The sequence below is a fragment of the Ostrea edulis genome, chromosome 9, assembly GCF_947568905.1.
Source record: "Ostrea edulis chromosome 9, xbOstEdul1.1, whole genome shotgun sequence".
NCBI classification, from domain to species: Eukaryota; Metazoa; Mollusca; class Bivalvia; order Ostreida; family Ostreidae; genus Ostrea; species Ostrea edulis.
In genome coordinates this window covers 40653683-40668470 of record NC_079172.1, presented here as the reverse complement: position 1 = coordinate 40668470, position 14788 = coordinate 40653683, and the positions used below count along the sequence as shown (strand labels likewise).

At 31.9% G+C, this 14788-nt stretch overlaps 1 protein-coding gene across 2 annotated transcripts in view; it reads left to right on the top strand.

Moving 5' to 3' along the window:
* Positions 1 to 14332, top strand: part of LOC125658945 (protrudin-like) — a 21276-nt gene extending 6944 nt beyond the window's left edge. The window contains exons 4-14 of one of the 2 annotated variants that reach the window (XR_007363850.2): positions 767 to 837; positions 1775 to 1946; positions 2245 to 2340; positions 3176 to 3288; positions 3528 to 3604; positions 4421 to 4504; positions 7769 to 7895; positions 8252 to 8301; positions 8745 to 8826; positions 9303 to 13438; positions 13580 to 14332. Coding sequence is in view for 1 of the 2 variants with exons in the window: in XM_048890414.2 (XP_048746371.1) it covers positions 767 to 837; positions 1775 to 1946; positions 2245 to 2340; positions 3176 to 3288; positions 3528 to 3604; positions 4421 to 4504; positions 7769 to 7895; positions 8252 to 8301; positions 8745 to 8826; positions 9303 to 9391 (961 nt within the window). In the remaining variant the exon portion in view is untranslated. Of the gene's footprint in view, positions 1 to 766; positions 838 to 1774; positions 1947 to 2244; positions 2341 to 3175; positions 3289 to 3527; positions 3605 to 4420; positions 4505 to 7768; positions 7896 to 8251; positions 8302 to 8744; positions 8827 to 9302 lie in introns of both variants that reach the window. The other variant, XM_048890414.2, reaches the window with a different exon arrangement.
* The last annotated feature ends 456 nt before the right edge of the window (positions 14333 to 14788 follow it).

Below are 14788 nucleotides of genomic sequence, written 5' to 3'. Positions count from 1 at the left end.
CTGTTCCTACATCAATATATAAAACATGTGAATCAGCTGTTTCTATGTCAGTATATAAAACATGTGAATCTGCTGTTCCTATGTCAGTATATAAAACATGTGAATCAGCTGTTCCTATGTCAGTATATAAAAACATGTGAATCAGCTGTTCCTACGTCAGTATATAAAACATGTGAGTCAGCTGTTTCTATGTCAGTATATAAAACATGTGAATCAGCTGTTTCTACATCAATATATAAAACATGTGAATCTGCTGTTCCTATGTCAGTAAATAAAACATGTGAATCAGCTGTTCCTATGTCAATATATAAAACATGTGAATCAGCTGTTCCGATGTCAGTATATAAAACATGTGAATCAGCTGTTCCTATGTCAATATATAAAACATGTGAATCAGCTGTTTCTATGTCAGTATATAAAACATGTGAATCTGCTGTTCCTATGTCAGTATATAAAACATGTGAATCTGCTGTTCCTATGTCAATATACAATGTATAAAACGTGAATCAGCTGATCTTCTGATCATTGGTAATCACACATACAACGGATGAAGTATATGCCACTGTAGTTTTTTTTTTCAAAAATCTTTTTACATGGAAAACATTTTTACAAACATAATGAGCCTGCAAAATTATCTAAATTAACAGAAAAATAACCCATTGTTATAAGAAATTTGTAAAATGCTATAACACTTCATTATACTACGTCTTCTTCATTACAAACTGTGAACATTTATGTCTAAGAGTCATCAATGCTTATTTGACAGATGGAAGTACACAGCGAGTACTCTGGTGGTGTGGTTGGTGTGCAATATTGGTTGTCTTGTCGTAACAAAAGGTAAATACAACTTTTATTGCCAAACTGCTCTTTACCCTTCAATAATTTTTGCATCTACAGTACTTAAGTTGAATTTCGATATCTAGAACATCGATATCTCGAATACCAATATTTCGAATACCATGGATATGTCAAAGTGATTCGTAAGTCCCAACCACTTATTCTTTTTTTAATTTTACCCTTGATATCTTGAATCCTTGGATATTTTCTCGGTCGCATCAAGTTCAAAATAATGATGTTTGACTGTATATCAACGGTGAATTCAGAAAATAGTTTTAATACCTTATTTGTTTATTTACTATTTTGAAAAGAATTGGCATACATGAAACATTATTTTATTGGCTAGTACAAGTGTTAAACTATAGATTTTCAGGAGCCGTGTTACACATGTATTAAACTATTGATTTCCAGGTGCTGTGTTACACAAGTTTTAAACTATTGATTTTCAGGAGCTGTGTAATACATGTGTTAAACTATTGACTTTCAGGTGCTGTGTTACACATGTATTAGACTATTGATTTCTAGGTGCTGTGTTATACATATGATATTGAATTGTTGATTTCTAGGTACTGTGTTATACAAGTGTACATGTATTAAACTATTGATTTCTAGGTGCTGTGTTATACATATAATATTAAACTGTTGATTTCTAGGTGCTGTGTTATACATGTATTAAACTGTTCATTTCCAGGTGCTGTGTTATACATATGATATTAAACTGTTGATTTCTAGGAGCTGTGTTATACATATGATATTAAACTGTTGATTTCTAGGTGCTGTATTATACATATGATATTAAACTGTTGATTTCTATGTGCTGTGTTATACATATGATATTAAACTTTTGATTTCTAGGTGCTGTGTTATATATATGATATTAAACTGTTGATTTCTAGGTGCTCTGTTATACATATAATATTAAACTGTTGATTTCTAGGTGCTGTGTTCACTCTGATGTCCCTCCTAGTTATATGTATTGCTACAACATCACTTGTACAGTTACACACAAGGATCCTGGATAAATTTCTTCCTGCTACTTCACCACAGAAGGAGGAAGAGGATGTAGAAGACGAGGAAGCAATGAAAACTGTCCAACAATTCCGTTACAGGTAGTGTACAATGTTGTATGTTTCATCATAGATCGCTGTTGTATGTTTCGTTATAGATACAATGTTGAATATTGTGATGTATTCAAAGATGTTTAAACCTCATTCCCACACACTTTCTCTATTGTCTATAGATAAAAGACATAATTTGAGCAATGATCAATCTTGTAATGCTCTTTTAGATTTTAAAACAAATGTTTTATCGTAGATTTAGTTGATCTTTCTTTTTTCCTTACATAGATATAAATATTTCTCATTTTGGTTATACATCATGTGTATAAGATTGAAATCTCTTTTTCAGCCTCCTTCAAATGTATGATTTCATTGTGTTATGTAATGATGGACTGACACAACTCTACAAAATTCTCAAGTGGGACAATACTCTGGCATCTCTCAGGTAAATAATGGGACAATATTCCATCATATCTCAGGTGAATAATGGGATAAATCTCTCGGGTAAATAATGGAACAACTCTCTCAGTTAAATAATGGGACAATACTCTGGCATCTCTCAGTTAAATAATGGGACAGTACTCCCTCATCGCTCAGGTAAATGATTGGACAACTCTCTCTCAGGTAAACAATGGGACAATGCTCCATCATCTCTCAGGTGAATAATGGGACAGTACTCTGTCATCTCGCAGGTGAATAATGGGTTAAATCTCTCAGGTAAATAATGGGGCAACTCTGTCAGGTAAACAATGGAATAAATATCAAGAGTAAATAATGGGACAATACTCTATCATCACTCAGGTAAATAATAGGACAATACTCAGGTAAATAATTGCACAATACTCTATCATCTCTCGGGTAAATAATGGGACAATATTCTGTCATCTCTCAAGTACATAATGGGCCAATACTGTGTTATCTCTCAGGTATATATTAGAACAACACTATCATCTCTTGGGTAAATAATGGGACAATATTCTATCTTTACTCAGGTAAATAATGGGACAATACTCTGTTATCTTTCAGGTAGAAAAGAACAATACACTTTCATCTTTCACATGAATAAGACTCTAGATGAGAACAGTTGTGTGTACTATATATATATATATTGGAATGTACTACATGTACATGTATATACTATACAGATAAGAACAGTTGTGTGTACTATATACTGGAATATATTACATGTACATGTATAATTGTATATACTATACAGATAAGAACAGTTGTGTGTACTATATACTGGAATATACTACATGGTAGATTGGTTTTTGTTGTAGATTTCACGTGGAAATCTGTGTGTTCCTGTTGAGTTTGGTAGTCCTGCCCACAAGAGGAATTTGTTTCATGTTGATAAACTGGTTCTTCCTAGCCAATGAAGTGGTCTTTAACAGTGAGTATATTGTATATTGTTTGGCCAATGAGGTGGTGTTTAACGGTGAGTATATTTTAATTGTTTGGCCAATGAGATGGTGTTTAACAGTATAATATTTTAATTGTTTGACCAATAAGGTGGTGTTTAACAGTAAATATTTTTTTATCATTTCTGTATCTCTTTTTAATAACATGAATTGTGTTTTGTGGTCATAGCCTATGATATTTAAATACACCAGGAGCCTGCTATCTTTACAGAACTGCTAAGATATGGAGAGAGGGTCTGGGGAGTTACTCTGTCACCGATACCAATACTGGACAAAGGACCCATGAAGGTGAATATCAGTATTGACAACCCAGTAAGGAGCAGAGAAAAACTTGTATTATACACCGGGCAAATGTTATCATTATCGAGTGTTATACTTTTGCTGTTTTCTCAATCCCCTTTCTGTGTTGTTTTTTTTTTGGTATGTACATGTAAATAATAGGCCAGTACAAGTCATAGTATAACAAAATTAGTAATACCTTTCCCCCACCTGCCAAATTAAGTTAGGGGATGCATTGGTTTTCTCTCTGTCTATCTATAGACACATTTTGTCCATAGATTTTCTCAGAGGCTGTTGATTTACTTTTCACCAAATTCAGTAGCTATGCTGTATGCTATGTAAATATGTGCACCTGGATTTTTCAGGTTGATTTTTTTTTCAATTTTGAGAAAGTGATGGCCATTTGTAATTATTTTTTATGATTTTTCTGAACATTTTGGCAGTACCCTTCCCCACAAACAAGTTATAGGGGTGTTTAGGTTTCACCATGTCTGTTTGTTCATCCACCCATCTGTTATTGGGATAATTAATTGGTTTCAGTTAAGGGTAGACTTAAGCTGGTGACCCGAGAGCTGTACTTTATTGCTGACGGAGATGTTCTTCCTCTGTATATGCCATGAATATTGATAGAAACAAAGGACAAATGAATATAGTAACTTGTATTCAATGCAACATGAATGATGTTGAATCTCGTCTTCAGCTATACAATAATTCTAATATGTCCAAGTTTGGCAGAGCTCCACAGAGGGTATGGTTCTGTTAGAACAGGCCTAGTTATTTCATGGGGTTTTTTCTGAATAAACACAATCAACATATTCATTTCAGTACACTGTTTTGGTAGACGATCAACAGATGAGCAAGGAAGATGACACGATGAGTAGGGGAGATGACACAAAGGAGCAATCAGATGTAAGTATTAAATCTACAGAATTTCACAGTTCATTTCCAATCAGATGTAAGTATTAAATCTACAGAATTTCACAGTTCATTTCCAGTCAGATGTAAGTATTAAATCTACAGAATTTCACAGTTCATTTCCAGTCAGATGTAAGTATTAAATCTACAGAATTTCACAATTCATTTCCAGTCAGATGTAAGTATTAAATCTACAGAATTTCACAATTCATTTCCAGTCAGATGTAAGTATTAAATCTACAGAATTTCACAATTCATTTCCAGTTAGATGTAAGTATTAAATCTACAGAATTTCACAGTTCATTTCCAGTCAGATGTAAGTATTAAATCTACAGAATTTCACAATTCATTTCCAGTCAGATGTAAGTATTAAATCTACAGAATTTCACAGTTCATTTCCAGTTAGATGTAAGTATTAAATCTACAGAATTTCACAATTCATTTCCAGTTAGATGTAAGTATTAAATCTACAGAATTTCACAATTCATTTCCAGTTAGATGTAAGTATTAAATCTACAGAATTTCACAATTCATTTCCAGTCAGATGTAAGTATTAAATCTACAGAATTTCACAGTTCATTTCCAGTCAGATGTAAGTATTAAATCTACAGAATTTCACAGTTCATTTCCAGTCAGATGTAAGTATTAAATCTACAGAATTTCACAATTCATTTCCAGTTAGATGTAAGTATTAAATCTACAGAATTTCACAGTTCATTTCCAGTCAGATGTAAGTATTAAATCTACAGAATTTCACAGTTCATTTCCAGTCAGATGTAAGTATTAAATCTACAGAATTTCACAATTCATTTCCAGTTAGATGTAAGTATTAAATCTACAGAATTTCACAGTTCATTTCCAGTTAGATGTAAGTATTAAATCTACAGAATTTCACAATTCATTTCCAGTTAGATGTAAGTATTAAATCTACAGAATTTCACAATTCATTTCCAGTTAGATGTAAGTATTAAATCTACAGAATTTCACAATTCATTTCCAGTTAGATGTAAGTATTAAATCTACAGAATTTCACAGTTCATTTCCAGTTAGATGTAAGTATTAAATCTACAGAATTTCACAATTCATTTCCAGTTAGATGTAAGTATTAAATCTACAGAATTTCACAATTCATTTCCAGTTAGATGTAAGTATTAAATCTACAGAATTTCACAATTCATTTCCAGTTAGATGTAAGTATTAAATCTACAGAATTTCACAGTTCATTTCCAGTCGGATGTAAGTATTAAATCTACAGAATTTCACAGTTCATTTCCAGTTAGATGTAAGTATTAAATCTACAGAATTTCACAATTCATTTCCAGTTAGATGTAAGTATTAAATCTACAGAATTTCACAATTCATTTCCAGTTAGATGTAAGTATTAAATCTACAGAATTTCACAATTCATTTCCAGTTAGATGTAAGTATTAAATCTGCAGAATTTCACAATTCATTTCCAGTTAGATGTAAGTATTAAATCTACAGAATTTCACAATTCATTTCCAGTTAGATGTAAGTATTAAATCTACAGAATTTCACAGTTCATTTCCAGTTAGATGTAAGTATTAAATCTACAGAATTTCACAATTCATTTCCAGTTAGATGTAAGTATTAAATCTACAGAATTTCACAATTCATTTCCAGTTAGATGTAAGTATTAAATCTACAGAATTTCACAATTCATTTCCAGTTAGATGTAAGTATTAAATCTACAGAATTTCACAGTTCATTTCCAGTCGGATGTAAGTATTAAATCTACAGAATTTCACAGTTCATTTCCAGTCAGATGTAAGTATTAAATCTGCAGAATTTCACAGTTCATTTCCAGTCAGATATAAGTATTAAATCTGCAGAATTTCACAGTTCATTTCCAGTCAGATGTATGTATTAAATCTGTAGAATTTCACAGTTCATTTCCAGTCAGATGTATGTATTAAATCTGTAGAATTTCACAGTTCATTTCCAGTCGGATGTAAGTATTAAATCTACAGAATTTCACAGTTCATTTCCAGTCGGATGTAAGTATTAAATCTGCAGAATTTCACAGTTCATTTCCAGTCAGATGTATGTATTAAATCTGTAGAATTTCACAGTTCATTTCCAGTCAGATGTAAGTATTAAATCTACAGAATTTCACAGTTCATTTCCAGTCAGATGTAAGATTAAATCTGCAGAATTTCACAGTTCATTTCCAGTCAGATGTAAGTATTAAATCTACAGAATTTCACAGTTCATTTCCAGTCGGATGTAAGTATTAAATCTACAGAATTTCACAGTTCATTTCCAGTCAGATGTAAGTATTAAATCTGTAGAATTTCACAGTTCATTTCCAGTCAGATGTAAGTATTAAATCTACAGAATTTCACAGTTCATTTCCAGTCAGATGTAAGATTAAATCTGCAGAATTTCACAGTTCATTTCCAGTCAGATGTAAGTATTAAATCTACAGAATTTCACAGTTCATTTCCAGTCAGATGTAAGTATTAAATCTACAGAATTTCACAGTTCATTTCCAGTCAGATGTAAGTATTAAATCTGCAGAATTTCACAGTTCATTTCCAGTCGGATGAATGTATTAAATCTGCAGAATTTCACAGTTCATTTCCAGTCGGATAAATGTATTAAATCTGCAGAATTTCACAGTTCATTTCCAGTCAGATGCGGGATATAATTATGTTTATTCTGCACACGGTCCTTTACAACAACAATTGTCTAAATTTATTAAAAATCAGCATTACATTGATTTGAGGTTAGTGGAGAAAAATGTAAATGTACACTTGCATATCTAATACTGTAGATTCCTTTTTTTGCGCGAGTACTTAATATCGCAAAATGACTCCTAAATGTCACATGACAAGAACATGATTCTGCAAGTTTTCTGTTGATCAAGAGTTTTCACATATGATTCAGCAATATAAAGATGACGGCAGTAATTTTATTTCATGAGTGGCACGTCCCGTTAAATCATTTGATCATTATGAATTCCTCGCGTGTAATTTCACGAGTGGTACATGTAGTTCTCATTAAAAATTACGTGATTATGAATTCCTCATGCATATCAAGGAATGTACAGTAAAAGGTTACCAGCAGTAGCAATTTTTGGCAAGAAAATAAAACCATGACATTGACTGTTCAGAAATAGACAGAAATAGTCCCAGTACAATTTTTTGTACTGCTGTGGCTACGAGATATGAAGTATGAACAAGTTTTCTCGAGAAATACGAGTTAGATACTAATACCAAAGTCTTGCATTGTTAGAATGATGACCCTATTCACCTGGAAATCATGTCTGAAGACTCGGAGCTAAAGAGTTCCATCTACTCTAAACCCAGCATGGTGGAACGTCTGCTGGAACTCAGAAAGAGAAGACAACACATTGCTAATGGTGAGGTAGATTCTTGGTAGATGTGTCATAATCATGCCATTTCTGCCTCAGATTAATTTATAGGAATTTTGCAGATTTATTAAATTTCCAAATTCCTTTTTGTAAGAACACATTCTTAGAAAATATGTAGTCTTTTAGCAATTAAGTACTGATTCACATAATTTGGATACACCGAAAATTCATCTATAACATTTCGACTCAATTTTGTAAAAATGAATCGTCTTAAAAATATCTAGATTGTCTAGTTTGCATGCATGAAATACAAATATAATTGTCATGCTAAATCATTATTTAAGCTTGATTTAAAAGTCCTCATTTATGTCTTTTTCTAACTTTTTTTAATTAAAATTTTTCAGAAACGTGTCACAAATGTGATGTTTCCTTTGCTTCAATATTAAAACGAAGAGTAAGTATCTTCTATGTCTTATTAGTATTTAGGAATAAAGATTCGACTGATATTATTTCATGCTTATATAACAGGGGAGAAATTTATGGTCAGTTAAAAATATTACCAAAAAAAAAAGATCATGTAAATACTGTCTTTAAAGATGTGCAGATTTAATGCACATTACAGTATTATAAGATAAGTTTATTCCAATTCTGGGCCCAGAGGGCATAACAGCAAGACAGCTTATAAAGAAGGAAATTTCAAAAAAGAAAGTTTACAACATTAACTACAGGTTAAATGGACTGCAAACTATTATGTAAAATTGGGTTTAGTTTAACTTCTTTGATAATTACATTCCTAGGTAAACAATCTGCTTCTGTTCTATGGAGAGAGAGCAGCAGTGGATTGTCACCCTTGGAAAACAAAGACAACATTTGCGACATACATCATATATTTTTCAGTTTTATTGCCGACACTGTGGAAACAACTTCTGCTCTAAATGCTGTAACCAGAAAGTTCCTAAGTCGATGTTTGGTGCTACAGGTATCTGTTATAAAAGCAAAGATAATCAGATGATAGTCTGTTTTAGAATAAGATATTAAGAAGAAAGAGCTAAATCCATGTAACTATGCTTGTACCAGTATAGGGTGATTATGTATAATAGAAAGTCTGGCACTGCTTTGACAGTATATGCTGCGATATATTCATAGTACAGGCTCTCAACATTTTATATATCTATAATAAAAAAAATTGTTTTCCTTTAAACAAAATATTTACAAGGTGTATCATGCCGCCATCTTGGTTTTCTTTTTTACTAGCTGCATCACTTGCAATTGTCGAAAAGTTTGATACATGTATAATATGATAATTACACCCCTATCGTTTAGAAGCAGATCTCTCAAGGTCTTATCTCTCGCGTCATCATGATGAATTGGAAATAAAGTCCATTAGTCGGCTATAATCAACCGTCAAACATCGTCTACTGCTTCATAAATGCGAAAAATTGTCTTTCTTTTTAGCTCCTCAGGCCCAGACTGAAATGGTCCTGGTTTGTGGCGTTTGTTATGACCTACTTATGAACCAATCAGACAAGGATAAGCAAAGTTAATCGGCATTGGGAGGATTGAGAAATCATAAAATCTAGAGCAAGACTTTCTGGAATCCCACCCATCTCAAATCGTAGATGAATCACTGCCAAGATGTTTTTTATTTTGTTTTATGTTGTTTGCAAATGACTTCTGTTTTGAAGGTGTTTGTTTGAGGCACAGAAAAAGTATTGGTGTTTACCAACAAATCTGACAAATCAACAGCATAAATTCTGTCCTATACTGTAAATTAAAATATTTTAGCATGCAAGAAACAACTGCAAGGTTTTTAAGCAGTGTTTTCACACAAACCAGTCATTTTGTTTAATATGCATAAAATGCATATTTTGGCTTGTTGTGAACATCTTTGCTTTATGCAAAAAAGACAGCAGCAACTATTAATTGATTGACAGTATTTGATATCACTTTGCTGGGAATGCTGTCAGAGAAGTTATTTATTAAGATTGTTTTATCAGTCATAGTGTATCCTCCTTTTATTTCTGTTTGCTCCAATGTTTACATAAAGATGACATAATAACCTAATTTTGGTGATAGGAAAAGTTTTAACATCTCCAACTCTCATTAATTCAACTACAATTATTGATCAATTCATATAGCGTATAAGTGGAATTTTCAGTGAGACATGGATTTTTCCATAAAAATGTGTATACATGTACAGTGATCCCCCGCTATATTGCCCCCCGTTATAATGCCATCCCCGCATATCGCCAAAAAAGTTTTCCTCGCTATGTAAAACCCCGTTATATTGCCATCCCCTGCATACCGCCAACCTATTTACAGGTACGATTTGGTCAATTACCATTATAATCACCCCCGCTAATTATCACCAATCAACGTCAGGACAATTTCAGTGAGCAGGCTTAGGCAATTATCCGCTATTAGTCCTCAAGGTATCAAAGTTTGGAGCAGATAATAAGATATGTAAATTATAATCAACTGAGTTCAAATACGCAGTATTGTTTTTGAAATCGGAGTATGGCGGATACACTGAAGTCTAAGCGTGTTGGACATAAAACAAAAACTGGAAATCATTAAATACCCCTACCATTACTAGTCATTTACGACCACTGGACGCCGGGATTATCCAGGCATTCAAAGCACGATGTAGTAGATAAAATTTGTTTGATTTCTTATGACACCTGTACACATACCCCCTCCCCCGATATAATGTCACCCCCGTTATAATGCCAAAATTGCCGAGGTACAAATGTTGGCGTTATAACGGGGGATCACTGTATACATTTAGCAAGAGCTAATTTTATTGACTTCATAATTCCAAGAAAGGTAATTGTTACCTCTGATACGGAATAAATTGTATTAGTGATATTCAATTTTAGCAATCTCAACATCCTTGCTAATAATGACAAAATTGAATCTTTGCTAAAAATTCTTATAAGGAATGGTATACATATTTCTGGCTGTGTATTCTTTTTAGCACAGTGAGTTTCCACTAGATAGTGTACAATCAGTTTTTGCACTTCATACAAAAAAGAAGTGATGAGTGATATCCATATCAAATTTCCCTGTATAATTCTGCTAAATATTGTACAAGCTATCTGAAATGGGTGTGCAGTATACATATTTGTGTTATGATTTTTTGTTTGAATTGAAACGTCCATTGTTTGAATTTGTTAGTTTGAGATCTTTTGCACAGTAATTATTTATTTCACTCGTTTCTTCTGTCATGTTCAAGGTAATTAAATATTCAGGTTTTGAGTGTTTTGTTTTAATGTGGATTATAGCTTCAAAGCAAAATGTCAAATGTAGTTAAATGACATTTTTTTTTTAAATTTGCTGAAATTTCTACCGGTTCTCTACGATAACAGTATTTTTGGCCTAGAAATCCTGATTTGAATTGTATGATCTGCGACCTGTACAATTATATGAACCGAACCATACATTTTGTATTTGAGAAAATCCTGCTGTGTCAATGCTCTTTGTTACGGGTTCCATAGTATTTTTTGAAATCCAGTGCATTCACACCCGTTTTTGTGAATTCGTTAAGTTTACTTTGATGAAAAAGTGTTTAATATACATGCAAGTTGCTTCGTTAAAAAAAAAAAGGGATCAAAATTAACTGTGTTTGAACAACAGTATAGAAATATACTGTACATATACATTTTTCCAAGTAGGATTTGTCAAAATGAAAACTCTAAATACATGTTTATACACATATTAGGCATAGTAGGTTATTTTTAATAATAGTATTTATGGCTTTGCTATTTAACAGATTATTAGGAATTTTTATAGCTACTTCTAAAGCAGGAAATTAATTAATTCATTTGTCTTGATTGATATACATCCAAAATCAAATTTTGTCTTCATTGGATGCTGAATTTAACATTTTTTGAAATGTGTCTAGGTGTAGTTAAAATTTCTATTGACATTTTATGAAAGTGCTCTATAATGTACAAAGCAATAGCTGTTTTTGTTGTTGTTTTTTTCTTTTGGAAATGGGTAACATACTGCATTATTTGTACATGTGTTTGCATGTTTATTCCCATTGATTAAAAGAGTGATGTATTTGAAAGAAGGATATGCATTTTGTCAGATAAATCTTAGAGTACTGCAAGAGTCTCTGTTAAAATTCATTGGCCGGCTCGTGTACATTGTTGGGTTTCATCTTTCGTTAGAAACTTATTTTTGTTGTTTTCATTATGAATCAAGTGATTGAAAAAGTTCACCTTTTAGGAAGAGAAAGCCATAAAGGGGAGTTGTCTGCAGGTTTATGTACCAACAAAACTGTGTTTATCTGCAGGTCCATGAAATTTAGTGTTCACAACAATGAAACCTCAATACCTAGTGCAGACAGAGCAAGTCAGTAGTATCTCATCAATAGCCTCAAGCTGGCTGGAGTAGAACGTCTTGTAGATGCAGGGTGTGTATGTAGTTTTAAACACAAAATGGCAAGACTCTTCACAAGATTAATTTTGATGGCTGTTTTCTTATAAATGTTATAATTGTTTTGTTTTTTCAGCATGCCTGATGCTTTGATGTAGATTTAGTGTTTTATTTGTATTCTTTCTGTTTTTGGTTGTTGGTTTTTTTTTCAGTATGCCTGATGCTTTGATAACCTGTAGATTTATAGTGCTTTATTTGTAGTCTTGTTAAACACTGTGGAATCATCATTGTTCGTGGGGGATTGATGTTGTTTGGATTTAGTGGGTCACTCCTACCCACGAATTTACTTGTCCTCAAACTTTTCTTTAAACCAAGTAGAGTTATCTTTCCTAGTGACAACGTATCACTTACCCACAAAATTTTGTCTCCACGAACCAGCAAAATTTTGCTTACCCACGAATTATAATGATTCTACAGTAATTGTTTTTATTTTCAGTATGCCTGATGCTTTGATAACCTGTAGAGATTTAGTGTTTTATTTGTAGTCTTTGTCAGAGGTAGTTGTTGCTTCTAGTCCGTTCTCTAGTCTAAGCGTACTGACTTGCCCATCATTTGTGGTGTTGGTTTACACACCTTGTAAATCTCTGTAAAATTTCCCCTTGTCATTCTTTATAAGCAGTTGTTTATCAGTATTACATACCTTGTGAAGGAAACAGTTGTTTTTAATTATATTCATTAGACATATTATAAAGGTAACAGAAATACTGATTGTGCCGTGTTCAACAGGTTAGATATACATACATCCATTATATACTTCGTAAGATTTTCCTCTTTTGTACATATATTCAACATCAGAATAAGTTCAATGATATGTAAATTGGTTAGAAAGAAAATAAATTTGAATTTTATGGTATTGCTCAACCTGATTTATGAATTTGGATTGAATGAAATTGAATCAAATTTTTTGTTTTCATTTTTAAAAATAAATTTGTTAATACTTTCAGACTGTTTTTAGCCGATATTGTTATATAAGTGTTTTAAAAGTTGTTGGCATTTTACAATGTATGTGCTTTTAGAGTAATTTTAAGTGTTCTCAACTTATCTTAATGATCATGATCATTAACTTCCTTTTGTACACATTTCCTTGAAGGAAACTAACCCGCCCCAACAGATAAAATTTATTTTTCCCAAAGGGCATGCGGATACTTGTGAGTACAATATGATAAATTTACAATGTTTTTACAGCTAAATTTAAATATTTACATTAACCTGAGACGTAAATGATAGTTACATGGTAGAAAAGAAGTGTGGGTGTTAATTAAAAACAAATTAATTTTTTTGTATTGCAGATCTTTTAACTAGAGTGGTAGTTTACTAATGAACACTTATTACTGCAGTGTCTGAGAGAAGGGTTGGGAATAGAATGGCTGTTGGTTTTTAGTACAAGATTTTTAACCTGTTAACTATGTTTAAGCTAATTTGTATTTATTAATTTATTTTTTACACAATGCATTTTTACTCATATTATTGATGTTAGTGATATAAGGTTTTGATTTTTTTGAAAAAGACTTTTAAATCCTTTTTTATTATGTATTATATGCATTAACAGAATATTGCATGCCATTGAATTGTGTAGATTTTTGTTGATGATTTTATTCAAATAATAGATGATATTTGTCTTTATCATGCTTGTTCAGTTTCAATGTACTAGATTATAGGCACTAATTGCATGTTCAAATACATGTAGATCAATCTAATGAAGTCTTATAAGGGAAACTGGTTTTTAAAATATTGGATTTTATTGGTTAGATATGATAAGCAAACATGTATTGAATATTAAACGATTGTTACAGATGAGTGCATTAAAAAATGAATTCCTTTCAAACTGATTTACTTTGTTGACTGAGTATTTTATATTTTTAGATTGTAATGACTGAAATGTAATGCAAGACTTTATATTAGGAATGTGAAATGATATATGGACCTCAAGATCTGTGTTTGTCATTGAAATTTTCAGTATGTATAAATAAAGCTGATTTGAAGCTCAAATGCCTGTAAAAATATTGTTGAATTAAGTGTTGTGAATAAAAGTATGAACAAAATTATTTTGATTATCATGATTATATCCTCACACAAAATTTTTTGAGGGTATATAGAAATCTTTATTGTCTATGCTGTTGCATCAAGACCACAATAGATTATTGGATGCTCAAACTTGAAGCAAAGATTGCTTATGACCCGAGTATGTGCCCTGACCTTAATAGACCAAGGTCAAATTGGCAAGGTCACTAAAAGAAGAAAAAATTCAAATGATAACTAATCTATTAATGCTAAGTAACTGACATAAAAGTATTTACCGTATATGTCTAGGTATTTGTATTTTTGGCTCGAGTTTTCTGTATTTTCCCATCTGTATTATCACAAAAAGTTTATAATCGGTGATAGGGAGCCCTAGAATCTGCAGACTTATTTAACAAGACTCCAAAATGAGTGTTCAGAAGTAAAACAAAAACCAAATATACATTTACCATTCCAGGGATTCATCTAGCTTCTGTTTA